The 21,665-nt window shown below is 46.0% G+C and overlaps 1 protein-coding gene across 3 annotated transcripts in view; it reads left to right on the forward strand.

Annotated features, from left to right (window-relative positions):
- The window catches only part of LOC143933553 (beta-1,4-galactosyltransferase 3-like), a 152,155-nt gene that overhangs the window by 77,808 nt on the left and 52,682 nt on the right, over nucleotides 1-21,665 (forward strand). The window contains exons 1-2 of one of the 3 annotated variants that reach the window (XM_077456486.1): nucleotides 13,531-13,678; nucleotides 13,840-14,489. In XM_077456486.1, coding sequence (XP_077312612.1) covers nucleotides 14,231-14,489 — 259 coding nt within the window. In that variant the 5' untranslated portion in view covers nucleotides 13,531-13,678; nucleotides 13,840-14,230. Of the gene's footprint in view, nucleotides 1-13,530; nucleotides 14,490-21,665 lie in introns of those variants that run through there. The other 2 variants (XM_077456484.1, XM_077456485.1) reach the window with 2 other exon arrangements.

The raw sequence follows: 21,665 nt of genomic DNA on the forward strand, positions 1-21,665 counted from the left end.
GTCCCATGAGGCATTGCAAGCTGCTGACAGTTACAAGCATGACTCCCAAAGGCAGAGGTATGATGGGAGTTGTAGTTCCGCAACAGCTGCAGGGCCGCAGGTTGAGCACCCATGGTGTAAACAAACCTCTAGCCGTGCTTGCTACTGTAGCTGTCACCGATCGTCTGTTCCCTGTTATAGGGAAAGACAATCAGTGACGTCACATGTCAGGCCACACCCCCTACAATAAAAAAAAAACACATAACGTCACACACAACCCCGCCTCGCCTCCTAGTGGTAACGTACCTGTACGTTGCCCTTTAAGAGGCGACTCGCAGGCACGCTACCCGTCGGGAGCTCCGTGACCGTGATTGCAGGTCCCACTGACTCGATCGCTGCGGGGATACCCGCAATCGCCTCACCGGGAGGAAGAACGGGGAGATGCTAATGTAAACATGCATCTCCCTGTTCTACCTTGTGTCAGCACACTGATCTCTGATCCCTGTGATCGGGAGCAGAGATCAGTGACGTGCCACATATAGCCATGCCTCGCCACAGTTAGAAACACTCCCTAGGACACACTCAACATCTACACTGCCCCCTAGTGGTTAGCCCCTTCACTGCCAGTGTCATTTACACAGGAATCAGTGCATTTAAATAGCACTGATTGCTGTATAAATGACAATGGTCCCAAAAATGTGTCAAAATTGTTCGATGTGTCCGCCATAATGTCGCAGTCACAATAAAAATCGCTGATGGTCACCATTACTAGTAAAAAAAAAAAATATTAATAAAAATGCTATTAAACTATCCCCTATTTTGTAAACGCTATAACTTTTGCGCAGTCCGAGTGCTTTCACGCTGAGATCCCTTTCACACTGGGGCGTTTTTCAGGCACTTTAGCTTTAAAAAAAAAGCGCCTGTAAAGCGCCTGAAAGAAGCCGCAACTGCAACCCCAATGTAAAAGCCCGAGTGCTTTCACACTGAGGCGCTGTGATGGCAGGGCGTCAAAAAAAGTCCTGCAAGCAGCTTCTTTGCAGCGCTCTTGGAGCGGTGAATACACCTCTCCTAAAGCGCTTATTCCCATTGAAATCAATGGGAAGCGCCTGCAAAACTCCTGAAAAGCGCTTTTGGCAGCAGCGCTTTGCGGGCGCTTTTAACCCTTTATTTGGCCACTAGCAGTGGGTTAAAAGCTCCCCAATAGCGCTTGAAAAACACTGGTAAAGCGCTGCTAGTTTAAGTGGCGCTTTACGAGTGTTTTTCGAGCGCTGACATTGTGAAAGGGCTCTTAAAGCACTTGGGCTTTCACATTGGGATTGCAGATGAGGCTTCTTTCAAGCTTTACAGGCGCTTTTTTTTTAACACTAAAGCGCCTGAAAAACCCCCCCCCAGTGTGAAAGGGGTCTTAGATGGGAGATCAATCAGTCACAGCTCAAGCAACCTCTAACAAACCCTGTAGGAACCCTGGTTGGGAATGGCTGCTCTATGTATTAGTATGTGTTCCTCTCTCCAGTCTATTGGACATTTGCTATTACTGGGTAGATGATCCCGAAAACCATTTCTATCGTAAATGCCTAATCCAGGAATTTAAAATAAACCAACCCTTGCAGTGGGGTCCCCCAAGGGCTAGGTGCTCATTATGCCTAGGGGGTACAGGGCAGGCTGTGTTACATATTTGACTTCTCTAATCCAGCTGACTCCGGCGCTCTCCTCCTCTGCTCAAAGCTTTGGTCTGCAGGCAATGCCTTGGGGGTCGTCGCGTTACAATACAAAGAAGTCTCTCTGCAGGACCATTTAGAAAGCTCTGCTCATGACTGCACAGCGGGGAGCTGGCCGTGGTTCCTCAGAAAGCCAAAGCTGACTGACTGATCCCAGGCACTGGCGAGGCTCCTCACGGCCACGCTGATTTCAATTAATGACAGCGGGTGCAGGGATAGTATCCCCCCCCCCCCCACCATCTGTCAGAGGGAGGGAGAGGATCAGAAAGAGAAGGTGTAGATACTGAAGGTGAACCTAAACTTATCCTTTAAGCCAAGTGTGCAGGAGGCCTTAAAGGGCATCTAAACCAAAGAACACGAATGCTAAATTTTACATATATTAGAAAATCAGATATCATGCAGTGTGTCAAAGATTAATAAAAAAAAACAGCCAAAGGCCAAACGCTGCGCTAGAGAAAAGATATGAATGTCCAAAAAATTAAAATAAATCAATCGGTAGAGCAGCCAACACTTCGAGTTTTAGAATACAAGAAAACCCCTAAATTAGTGACAAATAAAAAATTAAGTGCAGTGCTAAGTGATAAAACAATAGTGAAAAGAAAAATTTACATAAATAATAATGCATCAAGAAATATGCTGGATTAATAGCACAGCCAATCCCCAGATGACGTCTGCTTTTGACGAAACGCTGCGGAGGGAGGTGCTCTGACATCACCACGTTTGCCTCGTTGGAGGTGTAGCTCTGCGGAGGACAGCGATAGCGATGGTGTGTCAAAGATTGCCTAAATGTCCAATCATATGATAAAACAAAAACACACACAATAACCCTCCTTGTATTAAAAATTGTGTCGGCTTCCAATTTCATAAACGGTCAAATTTCACCATGAAATCGATATGGAAATAAAAATTATTTTTGTTGATTATACATAGTTAGGTTGAAAAAAATTATGCAAGTCCGTCCAGTTCAACCAAAAAAAAGATGAAAAATACAATCCCATATACACAAACCTATACCCACAGTTGATCCAGAGGAAGGCAAAAAAAACCTTCTCTTCTGCAAAACATAGGGGAGTGTTGTGTGACCCTTCGCTATAGAAGGGAAGAATGCGAAGCTTTTGTGAAGAATGCGTCCTTATAGACTATCTTGTATCAGCAGATTCCTATGCTGGGGTGAGACGCAAGATGTACAGTAGACCACATACCATTGGTTACTCTTTAGCCTGTCAATTCCGCGTAGCTGGGAAATTCCGTCCCCCGGGTTCAGAATAACAGGTTTTACCGATTTTACTCATTCCTGGGTGGTTTTCTCTACGTGACATGGAAACCACCTTTTGAATGGTAAGATTCTCCGTTCGGTATATTGCCAAGTCAAACCTCACATTTATTACGGCCAAACTCACAACATCATCCTTCATCTTTGTATTCGTTAGGCTTCTGTAACATGAACTCTGATTGGTTGTCCATCTGCTCACCTCCTGCTTAGTGTGTTCAAGGTATAAACCCTCAAGTGTGTCCTAGTGCAGGGGTCTCCAAACTGCGGCCCTTTGCTTGCCTTGATCCAGCCCTCCACCCCCCCCCCCCCTGATACCAGCAATGGGGCACTATCCCCCCCCCCCCACTGATACCAGCAATGGCCCACTATCCCCCCCCCCCACTGATACCAGCAATGGCCCACTATCCCCCCCCCCCGATACTAGCAATGGGGCACTATCCCTCCCACTGATACTAGCAATGGGGCACTATTCCTCCCACTGATACCAACAATGGGGCACTATCTCCCCCCCCTCCCCCCACACACTGATACCAGCAATGGGGCACTATCCCTCCCACTGATACCAGCAATTGGGCACTATCCCTCCCACTGATACCAGCAATGGGGCACTATCCCTCCCACTGATACCAGCAATGGGGCACTACCCCCCCCCCCCCACTGATACCAGCTATAGGGCACTATCCCCCGCACTAATGCCAGCAATTAGGCACTATCCCCCACACGGCTACCAACAATAGGGCACTATCTCCCCCACTGATACCAGCAATGGGGCACTATTCCCCCCCCCCCCCGATACCAGCAATGGGGCACTATTCCCCCCCCCCCCCCCCCCCCCGATACCAGCAATGGGGCACTATCCCCCCCCGATACCAGCAACGGGGCACTATCCCTCCCACTGATACTAGCAATGGGGCACTATCCCTCCCACTGATACCAGCAATGGGGCAATATCCCTCCCACTGATACCAGCAATGGGGCACTATCCCTCCCACTGATACCAGCAATGGGGCACTATCCCCCCCACTGATACCAGCAATGGGGCACTATCCCCCCCACTGATACCAACAATGGGGCACTATCCCCCCCACTGATACCAACAATGGGGCACTATGCCCCCCCCACTGATACCAGCAATGGGGCACTATCCCCCCCACTAATACCAGCAATGGGGCACTATCCCCCACACTGCTACCAACAATAGGGCACTATCTCCCCCACTGATACCAGCAATGGGGCATTATCCCCCACACCACACTGATATCAGCAATGGGGCACTACCCCCCACACTGATACCAGCAATGGGGCACTATCCCTCCCCAATGATATCAACTATGGAGCACTGTTCCTCTAATACCAGTGACAGGGCACTATTCCCACTCCTACTGACCAGAGGAGCTATGTCCTTTTTTTTTTCTTTTTTAAACCCACTGGGCACAAAGTCAGAAGCATTGTTTACTCCCACTGACTCTGGGCATTTGCTACTCTCGGGGCACCACAGTCCGCCCCCCCCCCCCCCCCAATGTCTGAAGGACAATAATCTGCCCCTTTGTTTATCAATTTTGGAGACCCCCTGCCCTAGACCATGACGAGCAAGTAAGCCTTGAAGTGCAGACACAGCCCCACTGCAAGGCTAGACTTTTTACTTGCCTGGAGTTCGGTTTTAGAGATATCGGCTGTGTGGGTCCTTTCTAAAGGTCCTCCTCACAGTACAATTTTAGTTGGCAAACAATGACGTCCTGAGGCAGATAAAGTATTGTAGTGCTTCCCAGAGTTAATCTTTAAGAACATATATATGTAATGTGTGTGTATATATATATATATATATATATATATATATATATATATATATATATATATATATATATATATATATATATATATATATACACACACACACACACACACACACACACACACACATTTTTTATGTATTATTAACACACATGAGAGGACTATAAAGTTGTGTTGGGCAGGACACTCACATTACGCTCCACTTGCATTTCTCTCTTCAGAGATATCCCGTCCTCTTGCAGGTTGCTGTCTCAGGTGATAATCGGATATTTCGTGATGAAAGCTCTGGTGTAAGCAACAGAAGCAAACTGTGTTGACCTTGTTGAAGGAGAGGACCAGGAGCTCATTCTTTAAATGGTTGGTTTACCTTTCCATTGAAAATGAAAAAAAAAAAATGATGGAGCACTGTATACACCCCCCATCCCTGGTCCCCGCTGTACCTAGTTCCATGGGTGGTGATGCCCACATGTAGTAGCGGTCCATGGATTTGAAATCCCCGCCCTTCTAATGCCCCGTACACAGGGGCGGATTTTCCATCAGAAAAACTTGGATGGAATTCCGCTCAAGCTTGGCTTTGCATACACATGGTCCCACGAAAGTTCTCTGAACTTTCGGCCGTCAAGAACGCGGTGACGTACAACGCTACGACGAACCGAGAAAACAAAGTTCAATGCTTCAGAGCATGCGTCAAATTGTTTTTGAGCGCGAGTAGGAATTTTGTGCGGCGGAATTGGTACAGACGATCGGAATTTCTGACCGAAAAATTGAGAACCTGCTCTCAAGCTTTGGCTGGGAATTCCGCCAGCAAAAGTCCGATGGAGCGTACACATGGTCGGAGTTTCCAACCAAAAGCTCAGATTGGACTTTTGCTGGCGGAATTTCCTATTGTGTGTGTACGGGGCATAACTCTTCTTTCTGCAGGGCTTCCAAGACAGATCAGAGTGATTCTGATTGGTCAGTGCCGGCACAGAGAATCTCACCGATCCGTCCCAGAAGCCCTACACAAAGGAGAGCGAGGATTTCAAATCCATGGACCGCTACAGTGGCTGCATGGGTACTGACCGCTCATCACACACGGAGGTAAGTGCAGTACTTATGCTGACTTACCTGTGTAAGCCCTTGTACACACGGTCGGACATTCCGACAACAAAATCCGTTGGATTTTGTCCGAAACTGGTGTTGCATACGCACGGTCGGACAAAGTTGACGGAAAATCCGATCGTACGTAACGTGATGACGTTATTTCATTACAACGGGACTATGTTCAGGCTAGTAGCCAATAGCTTTGGTTTAGGAATTTGATCTGAGCATGCGCGGCACTTTGTCCGATCGGAATTCTCTACAAACGATCGGACAAAGTCCGATCGGATCATGTTGTCGGAAAATTTTAAGCCAAGCTCTAAAACTTTTTTTCGGTCGGATATTCCGACGGAAACAGTCCGATTGAGCCCACACACGGTCGTATTATCCGACAACACGGTCCGATCGGACATTTTCCGTCGGAAAGTCCGACCGTGTGTACAAGGGCTAAGAAAGATGTATACACTCACGGCCACTTTATTAGGTACACCTTGCTAGTCCCGGGTTGGACCCCCTTTTGCCTTCATTCTTCATGGCATAAATTTAACAAGGTGTCAGAAACGTTCCTCACAGATTTTGCTCCATAGTGAGATGATAACATCAAACAGTTGCTGCAGTTTTGTCGGTTGCACATCCATGATGCCAATCTCCCTTTTCACCACATCCCAGAGGCCCTCTATTGGATGAAATGTGTTGAGTGTGGAGGCCATTGGAGGACAGGGACCTCATTGTCCGGTGGTGAGATGATTGGAACTTTGTGGCACTCTGAAATGTAACAGAGGAGCTGTCAGATTTGAGCTTAATGTCAGGGTGGGCAGGACCCGGCCGGGGTGGGCGGGACTCAGCAGCTATCAAACACCGGCCAACGATTGGGCTGCTTAAGAAAGGGGGCGGGGCCACATACACGTAGCGGCCCGCCCAGATTCCATTGGCTGGTGTTTGTTAGTTGCTGGGTCCCGCCTACCCCGACATCAGGCTGAAATCTGACAGATCCTCCTCTCTTCGTAGCTTGTCAGTTTCACACACTTAGCGCGGCGCCGCAGAGTGTGGAGGAGGGAGGAGGACGGCAGTCAGTGTTAATGCTGCTGCATGTCTGGGGCATCAATAGTGAGTGGGCTGGTGGCAGCTTAGGCGCCAGGTTGCGATTTCTGGTCGCATTGGCGACCTGGCGCCTGGGGTTTGTCGAGCCCCGAACTAAATAAAATTGGGCTAACTACTGTTTCATTTTTTTTTTATTATTCATTAAAGTGTATTTTTTCCCCAAAAATTGCGTTTGAAAGACCGCTGGGTAAATACAGTGTGCATAAAATATTGCAGCAATTAACATTTTATTCTCTAGGGTCTCTGCTAAAATTATATATAATGTTTGGGGGTTCCAAGTAATTTTCTAGCAAAAAATTTTAACTTAAAGAGGGATTCCACCAAAAAAAAAAATATTAAAAGCCAGCAGCTATAAATACTACAGCTGCTGACTTTTAATAAATGGACACTCACCTGTCCCGGGTTCCAGCGATGCCGGCAGCCAAGGCCGATCGATCGCTCGGCCCTCGGCTGCTGCCGCCACCATTCTAGGTGAGGGAATCGTGAAGCGAATCGGCTTCACTTCCCGGTTCCCTACTGCCCATGCGCGAGTTGCGCCGCGCAATAGGAAATCTCCGCGCTGTCACTGGGACCCGTGTGTGTCCCAGCAGACAGCGCGGCAGGGCAGGAAATGGCGTAGACTCCTACGGGAGTCTATGCCCGGAAGTGGGTGTAAATACCTGTCTTTGACAGGTATCTCCACCCCCCTCCCCCCTGAAAGGTGTCAATTTTGACACCGGAGGGGAGGAGGTATCCGATCAGCGGAGGTTCCACTTTAGGGTGGAATCCCGCTTTAGGAAACAAGTGTCAGAAAAAGATTTAGACTTTGTGGTTAAACCTCCTGCATTTACATGTTGTTAAAAACTTGGCAGACTGCCTGGATTTTTTTTTCTTTACACACAGAAGTTTCCCTTTGATCCCTTTGAAGAAGGAAGAGTTAGTTACAATGTTTAATTTTCAAATCTTGGCAGACTGCCCGGGATGTTTTATTTTGACAGCTGAGTGAGCAGATAAGTCTCTCCACTTGTTATATGAAAAAGAATCGGCAAACTCTGCAATAGAGATCGTCAGAGGGGTTGAATCGAGATCACGATTTTTTTTTTTTTTTTTACGATTAATTGTTCAGCTCTACTTTCTATCATTTCAAACCAGTCTGCCCATTCTCCTCTGACCTCAACAAGGCATTTTCCTCCTCGCAACTGCCGCTCACTGGATATTTTCACTTTTCCCCACCATTCTCTGTAAACCTGAGAGATGAGTATTTTGAAATATGAGTATTTTGAAATACTCAGACCAACCTGTCTGGCACCAACAACCATGCCACGTTCAAAAGTCGCTTAAATCCCCTTTTCTTCCACATTCTGATGCTGGGTTGGAAGTTTTCTTCACCACATCTAGATGCTGTGATTGGCTGAACTTGTGTTACCAAGCAATTGAATAGATGTACCTAATAAAGTGGCCAGTGAGCGTATACTTGCCTATTTTCAACATGCTTCAGTCTTTTTAGGAGTAGTTAGGTTTAGCCAGGCGTTCTACTTTTATCACTCGCTGACCGCCCACAGTACATATACAATATATAAAATAAATAGAAATGACCTAAATATATCCCACAGTTTGTAGACACGATAACTTTTGCTCAAACCAACCAATATACGCTTATTTTTTTTTACCGAAAACGTGTAGCAAAATACATATTGCCCTAAATTAATGAAGAAATTCTTTTTTTTTTTACATTTTTATGTTTTATATTAGAAAGAAAAAAAATATAGTTTTTTTATTTTTTTTTATTTTTTTTAAATTGTCTGTTTTTTTTGTTTATAGAAATAAATAAAAACTGCTGAGGTGATGAAATACCTCCAAAAGAAAAAAAGGACATTGATTTTATTTGGGTACAATGTCGCACGACCACGCAATTGTCAGTTAAAGTGGTTGTAAACCCTTACAACACACTTTGACCTACAGGTAAGGCTAGATTAAGGCTTACCTGTAGGTCCAAGAAATATCTCCTAAACCTATACGGTTTAGGAGATATTTGCCGAAAAACAGGCACCGCTGTCTACCGCGCATGCGCCGTAGACAGCGGCGCGCACTTAGCACGGCACCGTCAACGGCGAATATGCCATGCGTGGCGGCTCCTGTGCGCCATGCGCGGGAGTGACGTCATCGCGGCTTCGCCGAATGACAGCGACGGGGCAGCAAGACCCACCAAGAAGATGGATGCGCCGGACTACAGGGGACAGCGGTGACATCGCTGGCTCCTGTGTCAGGTAAGTGACACATAATGGGCTACTATGCGATGCGATGCAATGCGATGCATAGTAGTCCATTATGCTTTACCTTTGCAGGGAATGAAAGAGGAAGTAAACTCATCAGGGTTTACTTCCTCTTTAAAGTAACACAGTATCACAAAAAAAAGGCCTGGTCATTAAGGGGGGTAAAACCTTCCCAGACTGAAGGGGTTAAGCTGCCCATAGAATACACACAAATAAGGTGGATGGCGGGATCCTCCCCACTGTGCTATTGTATTCTGTGAGGAGGACTCCTCCACTGTCAGAATACACTGATTTTCTAATTCAGGGGTCCCGAGACTGCGGCCCGAGGGCCAGATGTGGCCCTTTGCTAGCCTTTACACGGCCCTTTGGGCACTGTTCCTCCCACTGACACCAACAATGGGGCACTATTTATTCCACTGATACCAATGATGGGAGTATACTATTTCTTCTATTGATAGGGGCACTACTCCTCCTCCTCCTCCTATTGACCACCAACCCCGAGGCCATATTTATTCTCACTCATTCTGGGCCCGGGACATTTTATGCCCCCCTCTGGCCAGAATCCGGCCCTCGTAAAGTCTGAAGGACAATAAACTGACCCTTTTGTTTGAAAAGTTTGGAGACCCCCGCTCTAATTCCTCCTGTATCGAAATGTATTGTAACTGTACAGTCTGCCCTCATGTTGTAAAGCGCTGCGCAAACTGTTGCGCTAATATAAATCCGGTATAATCATAATAATCAGTGGCTGCAGCCGCTGAGCCACAAAAGTTCCCCAACGCTCCCGTTAACTTGTGCCAATCGGGAATGGCCATACATGGATTGAAATTTGTCTGGTTCTTGCTAAATTGGCCAAATTTCAATCCAACTGCGGCTGTCTTTAGGAGGGCCTTGCTCACCAGAGCTTACAATCATTTTTTTCATTTTGCCAATATGTTCATGTTTTTCATTATAGCAATGGTTGACATTGGCGTTATATTGTGCAGTCCCCCCCCCCCCCCACACACACACACACACTCCCCCCATGAAGTGTATATCGGACTCTTGTGCGTGTCAAGCTGTCATAGCTGTCTATTGAAAACAATAAATAAACACGATCTTCCTTTTTCCTGATTTGCGGCATCTTGTCCAGGAAGTATCAAGTGCCACGTGCAAATTCCAGCCCTGTCTGTGTATTCTCATCTCCTTTTATGACATGAGGATACACGGAGGTATGCAAATGTTTGATTGGGTTTTTGGTTTTGTGTAAAGAGAAGAGAGTTGAGGAATACAGACGGGAACCAATAAAAGCAACACACTTTATAGTTTCCGTGTACATTGCACTTATGTACCAGACCTTCCTGGTTAAAGTCTATGTGAACCTTCACCTTGTAAAACAACCCATTTCAAATAGAAATGAAAGGCAAAATACTTGTGTATAGATATTTAAAAAAAAAAAAAAAAAAACATACGGTACCTTTTCCCTCCTTTTTAGAAGTGATCACATTACCTCTATTCTCAGCTCCATAAGGAGCTCTGAGAGCTGGGGGGAGGAGAGACAGCAGTGCAGTGATCTGCCCAGTCAAGGGCTGTGCAGGAGGAGGTGTCAGCAGAAGTCTGATCATTGGAGGAGAGCAGGATGCATTTGTAGCGCAGCCAGGAAATCGACCACACTGTGCTTTCATTTCTAGTGTGGTCAGTTCTATTATATGTGTGTGTGTGTATGTATATATATATAATATGTGTGTGTGTGTGTGTGTGTGTGTGTGTGTGTATATATATATATATATATAATATGTGTGTGTGTGTATATATATATAATATGTGTGTGTGTGTGTATTTATGTGTGTGTGTATATATATATATATATATATATATATATATATAAAATATGTGTGTGTGTGTGTATATATGTATATGTATATATATAATACAGTTGTGCTCATAAGTTTACATACCCTGGCAGCAGAATTCATGACTTCTTGGCCATTTTTCAGAGAATATGAATGATAACACAAAAACATTTTTCACTCATGGTTAGCGTTTGGCTGAAGCCATTTATTAGCAATCAACTGCTTTAACAAAGGAAGGAAAAAAAAAAGGGGGGGGGGGGGGGTTTATTGGGACTTTAAATGAGGAATAACGGGGCCGTTCAAGTCCCCTCCTCCATCCCAGTTCAGTATATTAAATAGAAAGAGCAAATGACTGGACTTTCCATGAAGCACAGGGGAGCAATAGAGTAAATTGAATAATAAAATAAAACCGCTTTTAATTGGTTCAAATTGTCATAAAGTATTCATATTCATATTTAAGTATTTCATATATATATAAAATTATATCGATATTTTTGAAATTATACAATTCATTAGAGCCAAATATTGCACATTGACTGACATTCCAACAAGGATTTAGTACATATTATAAGATACATGAGATGATTGAAACATGATTACCGGTACATAGATTGAAATGAATAACTTTGCAAGCAAGGATATCGCTGAAAATAAGATCGGGAAAAGGTAGATATATCTATCTATATATCGAGATATATATATATATATATATATATATATATTATAGAGAGAGAGAGAGAGATCGATAGATATAAATATATAAAATTCAAAGTACTAACAATAATTTACAAAGCCACCCATAACTCTGCCCCGTTACATCTCTACCCTAGTCCCAAAATACCAACCAAGCCGCTCTCTTTGGTCCTCCCAAGACCTCCTGCTCTCTAGCTCCCTTGTCACCTCCTCCCCCATGCTCGCCTCCCAGGATTTCTCCAGAGCTTCTCCCTTCCTTTGGAACTCCCTACCCCAATCTGTCCGACTGTCCCCTAATCTATCCATCTTTAGACGACCCCTGAAAACCCTTCTCTTCAAAGAAGCCTATCCTGCTTCTAACTAACACTGTTTTACTTCCTACCACCAGCTCATCCCCCCCCACACAGCTATTACCTTTTGTATCAATTGCCCCTTCCTTTTTAGAGATTGTAAGCTCTAATGAGCCGGGTCCTCTGATTCCTCTTCTACCAAATTGTAATGTAACTGTAATGTCTGCCCTCATGTTGTAAAGCGCTGCGCAAACTGTTGGCGCTATATAAAACCTGTAGAATAATGTATAATATATATATATATATATATATGTGTGTGTGTTTGGGGTTTCAAAGTAGTTTCCTAGCATACAAATCGTTTTTTTATTTTTTATTTTAACATGTAGAAGAATGTCAGAATTGGCGCAGACTGGAAGTAATTAATACCCTCTGTAGTGGGGGGGTCATGAAATTCTGGTAAGGAGTCATTTTGGCTGTATGGTGGTGGATCAAGCACTTGCTACACAGTAGAAGATTTGACGATTTCATCTATATTGGACTCTGTTGGAACTTAAAGCGGTTCTGCACCTAAAATAAAAATATTAAAAGCCAGCAGCTACTAATATTGCAGCTGCTGACTTTTAATAAAATCACACTTACCTGTCCCAGGGTCCAGCGATGTCGGCGGCAGATGACGAGCGATCGCTCGTCTCTCTGCTGCCCCCGCCGCCGTCCTCTCTCAGGGAATCGGGAAGTGAAGCTTTGCGGCTTCCCTACTGCGCATGCGCGAGTCGCACTGCACGTCTCTTCTGGTCCCCCGCTGTGTCCTGGGAACTGTGTGTGGGGGGGGGGGGGGGGGGGATGTCTGCGGCGGTCTGCCACAGAAGTGGGTGCAGATACCTGGATTATCCAGGTAACTGCACCCCCCTCTCCCCTGAAAGGTGCCGATTGTGGCACCAGAGGGGGGGGGGGAGGGATCAGATGAGCGGAACTTCCTCTTTAGGGTGGAGAACCGCTTTAAATGTTTATATAATTACACATTGGGTGTTCACTATTTTGTTTAATATTTTTTGTTTTTCGTTTTTCATTGTTCGCTGTGATCAATTATCCTCGCAGCTTACTCAATTTTTCATAATTAATAAGGGCTGCAAACTGAAGAATAGTAATGATGATGTGTAAAATGGAATTAGAAGGCGAAGCTGGTGTGAGACGGGTCCCCCCCGTGTACCCCCCATGTACCCCCCGTGTACCCCCCATGCACCCCCCCTTGTACCCCCCATGTACCCCCCATGCACCCCCCCGTGTACCCCCTGTGTACCCCCCGTGTACTCCAGTATTCGGGGCTCTGTGATGTGTATGAGAAGTATGAGAAGTGTGTTTACATTCTGACTCCGGCAGAGGCTTGGTCTTCCAGTCTTTTGTTGGTCGGGCTCCATGTGATGTTTGGTATTGATGACACAGCACCAATCACATGGAACTCCCCACAGGACAGCCCTTGGGTGGGATCTTCCCTTTTCATTCCTCTATGTATCAGAGCAGTTACCTAGTTGCTGAGTGGCTGTGTAATTCCTCCCCTCTCACCCCCCCCCCCTCCTTCCTTCCCTTTCTTCTCTCCGTCATCCTGTATGCTTCACTTCCTAGTAATTGCTACAATGTAGCGGGAGGGAACCGATTGTCTACATCAGAGCTTCAGGTGCCTCCGCTCTTCCTAGCCTGTGATTTACCCTGAAACTGTGTTGATGTGTGCAGCACCCCCCCTCCCCCCCCCTGCCTGGCTAACTAACAATCTGCCCTTGCAGCGTGTCTGACGATCCTTTTTTCTTTTTTTTTTTGTGCTTTTTTTTCCTATTCCAGGCTCAGGAACATCTGGGATGTCACAAATCGCTGCTTCGGCTTTCAACGATTCTTCTGGTGAGCGACGATCTTTCTCTAGAATATAGCAGAGACATCTGAAGCGCGAGAGCCGCATGTGCCTTACTTCTCGCCGCCTGGTCTCCTTCCATCCTCTCGGCTTTGTGAAGCCTCCTCAGACACTTCTCTCTGCTGTACAGAATCTCTTCTTCTTTTTTTTTTATAAGCATGCTACGTGGAAAAAGAAGATGAGAGAGCGGCAAGCCGGAGGAACAAGTGTAAACTTGCTGCTTTCCGAACCCTGAACTTGGATGGTGGACGCGTTTTTGGTCTTTTTTTTTTTTTTCTCTACCTGGGGGGTTTCTTTAAAGGAAACTGAAAAAGAAAAAGAAAAATGACCATCACAAAGGCCCGCTACCTGATCCTCTTCTTCTGCGTGCAGCTGGTGGTGATGGCGCTACTGTACCGCGAGGGCTACCGGAAGAGGGTGGCGTACTTTTTTGGGATTTTCTACAAACCTGACTCTTTAGTGACACTCACGCCTCAGAACTCGTCCTTGCCCGGGGACGTTTACGCCAATCTCAGTTTGATCGTCAAGCCGGCCGGGAGTAAGGAGGTGCTGCCATATTGTCCGGAGACGTCGCCGTTTTTAGGTAGGTGATCACACAATCCTGATCTGTTGGTGGTGTGGGAGGGTTGCTCTAGATCAGTGGTCTCTAAACTCAGACCCGGGAGCCAGATGCGGTATTTTTCCCACTGATGCCAATGTTGGGGCACCATTCCTTCTAATGACACCAGCAAATAGGGCACTATTCCTCCCACTGACACCAATAATGAGGCACTATTCCTCCCACTGACACCAATAATGGGGCACTATTCCGCTCCTCCCACTGACACCAATAATAGGGCACGATTTGCCGTAACTAGTACAAATAATGGGGCACTATTCCTTTCACTGACACCAGTGACTGGACACTATGCCTCCCATTGACACCAATAATGGGGCACTATTCCGCTCCTCCCACTGACACCAATAATAGGGCACGATTTGCCGCAACTAGTACAAATAATGGGGCACTATTCCTTCCACTGACACCAACAACGGGACACTCTTTCTCCCTCTGACACAAATGATGGGGCACTATTCCTCCCACTGACACCAATGATGGGGCACTACTCCTCCCACTGACTCCAGTAATGAAGTCCTATTCCTCCCACTGATACCAATGATGGGGCACTATTCCTCCCACTGACTCCAATGATGGGGCACTATTCCTCCCACTGACTCCAATGATGGGGCACTATTCCTCCCACTGACACCAATGATGGGGCACTATTATTGGAGTCAGTGCCACTGACTCCAATGATGGGGCACTATTCCTGCCACTGACTCCAATGATGGGGCACTATTCCTGCCACTGACACCAAGGATGGGGCACTATTCCTCCCACTGACTCCAATGATGGGGCACTATTCCTGCCACTGACTCCAATGATGGGGCACTATTCCTGCCACTGACACCAAGGATGGGGCACTATTCCTCCCACTGACACCAATGATGGGGCACTATTATTGGAGTCAGTGGCAGGAATAGTGCCCCATCCTTGGTGTCAGTGGCAGGAATAGTGCCCCATCATTGGTGTCAGTGGCAGGCATATGCCTGCCACTGACACCAATGATGGGGCACTATTCCTGCCACTGACACCAAGGATGGGGCACTATTCCTGCCACTGACTCCAATGATGGGGCACTATTCCTGCCACTGACTCCAATGATGGGTCACTATTCCTGCCACTGACTCCAATGATGGGGCACTATTCCTGCCACTGACTCCAATGATGGGGCACTATTCCTCCGACTGATACCAATGATGGGGCACTATTCCTCCGACTGATACCAATGATGGGGCACTATTCCTCCGACTGATACCAATGATGGGGCACTATTCCTCCGACTGATACCAATGATGGGGCACTATTCCTCCGACTAATACCAATGATGGGGCACTATTCCTGCCACTGACACCAAGGATGGGGCACTATTCCTGCCACTGACTCCAATGATGGGGCACTATTCCTGCCACTGACTCCAATGATGGGGCACTATTCCTGCCACTGACTCCAATGATGGGGCACTATTCCTCCGACTGATACCAATGATGGGGCACTATTCCTCCGACTGATACCAATGATGGGGCACTATTCCCTCAATTAATACCGATGATAGAATACTATGCCTCCCACTGATACCAATGCTGCAGCACTATTCCTCCCATTTATATCAATGCTGGGGCAATAAACACTGATGGGCACTGATATTGACACTAATGGGGAGCATTGATGAGGCAGCACTGGTGGCCACCAATAGGGAGCACTCATAGGTGGCACTGGTTTGCGGGCACTGGTTTGCACTGATTCGAAGCACTGATAGGCACTGATGTGGGACCAATGTCCCTGTAACAGGAGCCGGTTAACGGCTTTCCTCCTTTCTCCTCGCGCTGTCAGCGTGAAGAGAAAAAAAAAAAGCCAATAACCGATTTCTGTTTACCACGTGATCAGCTGTCAGCCAATGACAGCTGATCAGAGAAGTAAAGGGTCGTGATGTGATTGGCCCTTTTACCCTGTTCTGTGGTCAGCCAAATGCGAAGGACTCGGCGATCACAGAGCGTGCGGATCACATGAGGACGTCTATTGACATCCTCCCGGCACTGGAAGCCCGCGCTGTAGCCGTCTTTCGGGTATAGCGCGGGCAGAAGGCGGTTAATTGGGTGACGCACCCCATGGAAAATGTACTTGTAAAACGTATTGATCTCCTCAGGAGAAGTTCATCGCCGGCTCATTGAAGCAGCATGGGGCCCTGAGGTGTGTTATTATGAGGGTTATGGTGTGAAGGAAGCTCCCCACAAGCTGGCCACGTGTGGGTACGTTTAGGGCACACGCACTATCGTAAATATAGAATGTGGAGATGATAATGTCTTGTGGCACTGGCGCTGTGGATTCAGTTCCTCCCCGGAGATGCTTTGTGTGGATCTCCAGTTTGTCCACAATCTAGAACATTGCTGGTAACGCGGTATTAAACCCAAAAGCAATCTTTATTATATTGCAGCTTACCAATTCCTAGATGTGATGGCTGCATTCATTTTCTTTTTTAGGCATTTTTTTTCTTCCAGTTTCATCTGGTGATCCAGCCAGTAAGTCTGTTGTCGGGAAGCTCAAGCTCTCCAGCAGAATGTATCAGTTAGAGGGATGAGACAAATCATTTAACACTGGCAGGGGTGAATACAATGATCAGCTTTTATGTATTCATGTAAAACCCTTATCCCAAAAGGAAAAACAAAATGGAAACAGCTGTAACTAATTAGAAAGGTTGAGCAGCAGTTTGGCTTCAATGTGTTAGTGTATTTAAATCTGCTGGTACAATTTAACACTTCCCTCTCCCCAGACTGACAATGCTGCTGTCTGCTGTGCCCCCCCCCCCCCCCAGGTGGAAACAAAGTGGGGAGCCAAAGGAAAGAAAACTAATGCAGCCACCACATCTAATGGTTGATGAGCTGCAATATATTACATTTTATGGTTTTGGGTTAAGTATTAAAGCTGGAGTCTCCAAACAAAGAGCCAGTTTACTGTCCTTCAAACTTCAGGGGGGGCTTCACTGTGACCAGTGGGAGAAGAAAATGCCCCATCATTGGTATCAGTGGGAGGAATGGAGGAATAGTGCCCCATCATTGGTGTCAGTGGTGGGAATAGTGCCCCATCATTGGTGTCAGTATGAGGAATAGTGCCCCATCATTGGTATCAGTGGGAGGAATAGTGCCCCATCATTGGTGTCAGTATGAGGAATAGTGCCCCATCATTGGTATCAGTGGGAGGAATAGTGCCCCATCATTGGTGTCAGTGGGCTGAATAGTGCCCCATCATTGGTATCAGTGGGAGGAATAGTGCCCCATCATTGGTGTCAGTATGAGGAATAGTGCCCCATCATTGGTGTCAGTGGGAGAAATAATGTTCCATCATTGGTGTCAGTATGAGGAATAGTGCCCCAGCATTGGTATCAGTGGGAGGATTAGCGCCCCATCATTGGGGTCAGTATAAGGAATAGTGCCCCAAAATTGGTGTCAATGGGGAAAAATAGTGCCCCATTATTGGTGTCAGTATGAGGAATAGTGCCCCATCATTGGAATCAATGGAAGGAATAGTGCCCCGTCATTGGGGTCAGTATAAGGAATAGTGCCCCGTCATTAGGGTCAGTATGAGAAATAGTGCCCCATCATTGGTGTCAGTGGGAGGCATAGTGCCCCATCATTGGTGTCAGTGGGAGGATTAGTGCCCCATCATTGTTGTCAGTGGGAGGATTAGTGCCCCATCATTGGTGTCAGTGGGAGGAATAGTGCCCCATCATTGGTGTCAGTGGGAGGAATAGTGCCCCATCATTGGTGTCCATGGGAGGAATAGTGCCCCATCCATCATTGGTGTCCGTGGGAGGAATAGTACCCCAACTTTACTACCCAGTCCCAGCAAGTATTCAACACTTTTAGCTATGTAAACACCCCCGTTCCACGCAGCGGTTCGCTATATCCCTATAGGACATAAAAGCCAGCGGGAGATACCACTTTAAATGACAGAGGAAACGAGTGGGGGGGGGGGGGGGCGGCGGTGTTTTAGGAGACCGCCACCCACAAAGGTAATTGAAGTGCTTTAATGGCAGGTTAGGTCGGGTAGCAGAAGGGAACATTCAGCAATAACGCCGGGATTATAACGTCCATCACCAGAGCAGCTTTTCCCAGAACCATTGCTGGAGGTCCTGGAGGAGGAACTGGAGGTCCGGGCACTTCACATGCTTTTCCTATTTAAATAAGAACTCCAGTCAGAGCCAAAACAATCTTTTTATTGGTCTTAAACTATTGTAAAAAAGTTACAAGTTTGCAAACATCCAATAAACATGTCATATTCCGAATGTAAAGGGTTATAGAAGGATAAACATTGTCAGTCTCCTCCTGATTATTACATATATATATATATATATATATATATATATATATATATATACTCCTTCATTGGTAGAGATATATAAAGGCAAACCTGCTGTGGTCTAGAATCGTTGTGGTATTTTGCCCAGGTCAGCTCAACCGGGATTTAGTGTAAGAGTCGCGCCATAAATCCCGGACTTCATTTCCTTTTTCCATATAACCGTCTCATATGGGACAATCTGGTTGACATTTTCCACAGATATATGCTGGGGGAGGGGGTGCAATGTGTTCATCGACTTTACATGCCATGAACTGTTTCTTTTAAGAAAAATAACTGTACGGTTCTAAATGAGATGAACAACATCGTTCACAGGGGCCCCCAGGGCCAGCGTGAGCACTGATCTGTGTTCCCCTATTGCTCAGTTATGACAGGGATCTCTAGCAGTCTTGTATAAAATGTATCTCCAGCCTAGGACCATCTCTTTAGGCAAGTTCCCCTTCTCCAGTATTTGCTATATTATGTTCACAGTCTCCTACAGCAAGCCAGCAGTCTCTGACCATCTCTTGTATCATGTCTGCAGTCTCTGACCATCTCTTGTATCATGTCTGCAGTCTCTGACCATCTCTTGTATCATGTCTGCAGTCTCTGGTCATCTCTTGTATCATGTCTGCAGTCTCTGACCATCTCTTGTATCATGTCTGCAGTCTCTCACCATCTCTTGTATCATGTCTGCAGTCTCTGACCATCTCTTGTATCATGTCTGCAGTCTCTCACCATCTCTTGTATCATGTCTGCAGTCTCTGACCATCTCTTGTATCATGTCTGCAGTCTCTGACCATCTCTTGTATCATGTCTGCAGTCTCTGACCATCTCTTGTATCATGTCTGCAGTCTCTGACCATCTCTTGTATCATGTCTGCAGTCTCTGACCATCTCTTGTATCATGTCTGCAGTCTCTGGTCATCTCTTGTATCATGTCTGCAGTCTCTGACCATCTCTTGTATCATGTCTGCAGTCTCTCACCATCTCTTGTATCATGTCTGCAGTCTCTCACCATCTCTTGTATCATGTCTGCAGTCTCTCACCATCTCTTGTATCATGTCTGCAGTCTCTGACCATCTCTTGTATCATGTCTGCAGTCTCTGACCATCTCTTGTATCATGTCTGCAGTCTCTGACCATCTCTTGTATCATGTCTGCAGTCTCTGACCATCTCTTGTATCATGTCTGCAGTCTCTGGTCATCTCTTGTATCATGTCTGCAGTCTCTGACCATCTCTTGTATCATGTCTGCAGTCTCTGGTCATCTCTTGTATCATGTCTGCAGTCTCTGACCATCTCTTGTATCATGTCTGCAGTCTCTGACCATCTCTTGTATCATGTCTGCAGTCTCTGACCATCTCTTGTATCATGTCTGCAGTCTCTGGTCATCTCTTGTATCATGTCTGCAGTCTCTGGTCATCTCTTGTATAATGTCTGCAGTCTCTGGTCATCTCTTGTATCATGTCTGCAGTCTCTGGCCATCTCTTGTATCATGTCTGCAGTCTCTGAACATCTCTTGTATCATTTCTGCAGTCTCTGAACATCTCTTGTATCATTTCTGCAGTCTCTGAACACCTCTTGTATCATGTCTGCAGTCTCTGAACATCTCTTGTATCATTTCTGCAGTCTCTGAACATCTCTTGTATCATTTCTGCAGTCTCTGAACATCTCTTGTATCATTTCTGCAGTCTCTGAACATCTCTTGTATCATTTCTGCAGTCTCTGAACATCTCTTGTATCATGTCTGCAGTCTCTGACCATCTCTTGTATCATGTCTGCAGTCTCTGACCATCTCTTGTATCATGTCTGCAGTCTCTGACCATCTCTTGTATCATGTCTGCAGTCTCTTGTATCATATCCGCAGTCTCTGACAGTCTCTTGTATCATGTCCGCAGTTTATGACAGTCTCTTGTATCATGTCTGCATTCTCTGACCATCTCTTGTATCATGTCTGCAGTCTCTGACCATCTCTTGTATCATGTCTGCAGTCTCTGACCATCTCTTGTATTAGGTCCACAGTTTGTGACCATCTCTTGTATAATGTCCATAGTCTCTGACCATCTCTTGTAGGGTTGCACTGATACTATTATCGGTATCGGTGCAGACACAGATTTGCATAAGTATCGGTACTCGTGCTGGGTATGGCTGAGCATGGCTGGGTATTGCAGAGCATGGCTGGGTATTGCAGAGCATGGCTGGGCATGGCAGAGCATGGCTGGGCATGGCAGAGTATTGGCTGGGCATTACTGGGTATTGCAGAGTATTGGCAGGGTATTTCAGAGTATTGGCAGGGTATCATGACATGACGCCGGTTCGTTTACAAGTGATTGCTCCATCGGAGTGATCACATTGTAAACGGCCTGGGTGTAGAAAGATGGCCGCCGCTTCGGAGCTTTCCTAAGGCCGAGACCGCGGATCGTGGCATATGCCGATCCGAGCGGGGTGACCCATTCGGATCAAGGATCGGTGACGATTCCGTTGCACCCCTAGCAGCCCTATTAACAACATTGCTCAGCCAAACACTAAAATAAAAAGAAACATTGTTTCATTTTGAATCTTTCTGTTTCTTCATCTGCAGATCAAAGGGATGAACAAATGTTCCCCTGTTTAACCCCTTATAAACCCTTAATTTACTCTAATCAGCCTTAATTAACTCCCTATTCTCCTCCATTTAATTATTTCCCTGCTTTTTTTTTTCACATCTATTTTATAAACTATAAACAATTAAAAATAATTATGGTTTGCTTTGTTAGTGAATATTTTTACACATATATATTAACATATATTTATGCATTTCACATTGAAAAAGCACAAAATATAAAA

The sequence above is a fragment of the Lithobates pipiens genome, unplaced genomic scaffold (genome assembly GCF_037356315.1).
Source record: "Lithobates pipiens isolate NorthernLeopardFrog02 unplaced genomic scaffold, aLitPip1_a1.2 Scaffold_27, whole genome shotgun sequence".
NCBI classification, from domain to species: Eukaryota; Metazoa; Chordata; class Amphibia; order Anura; family Ranidae; genus Lithobates; species Lithobates pipiens.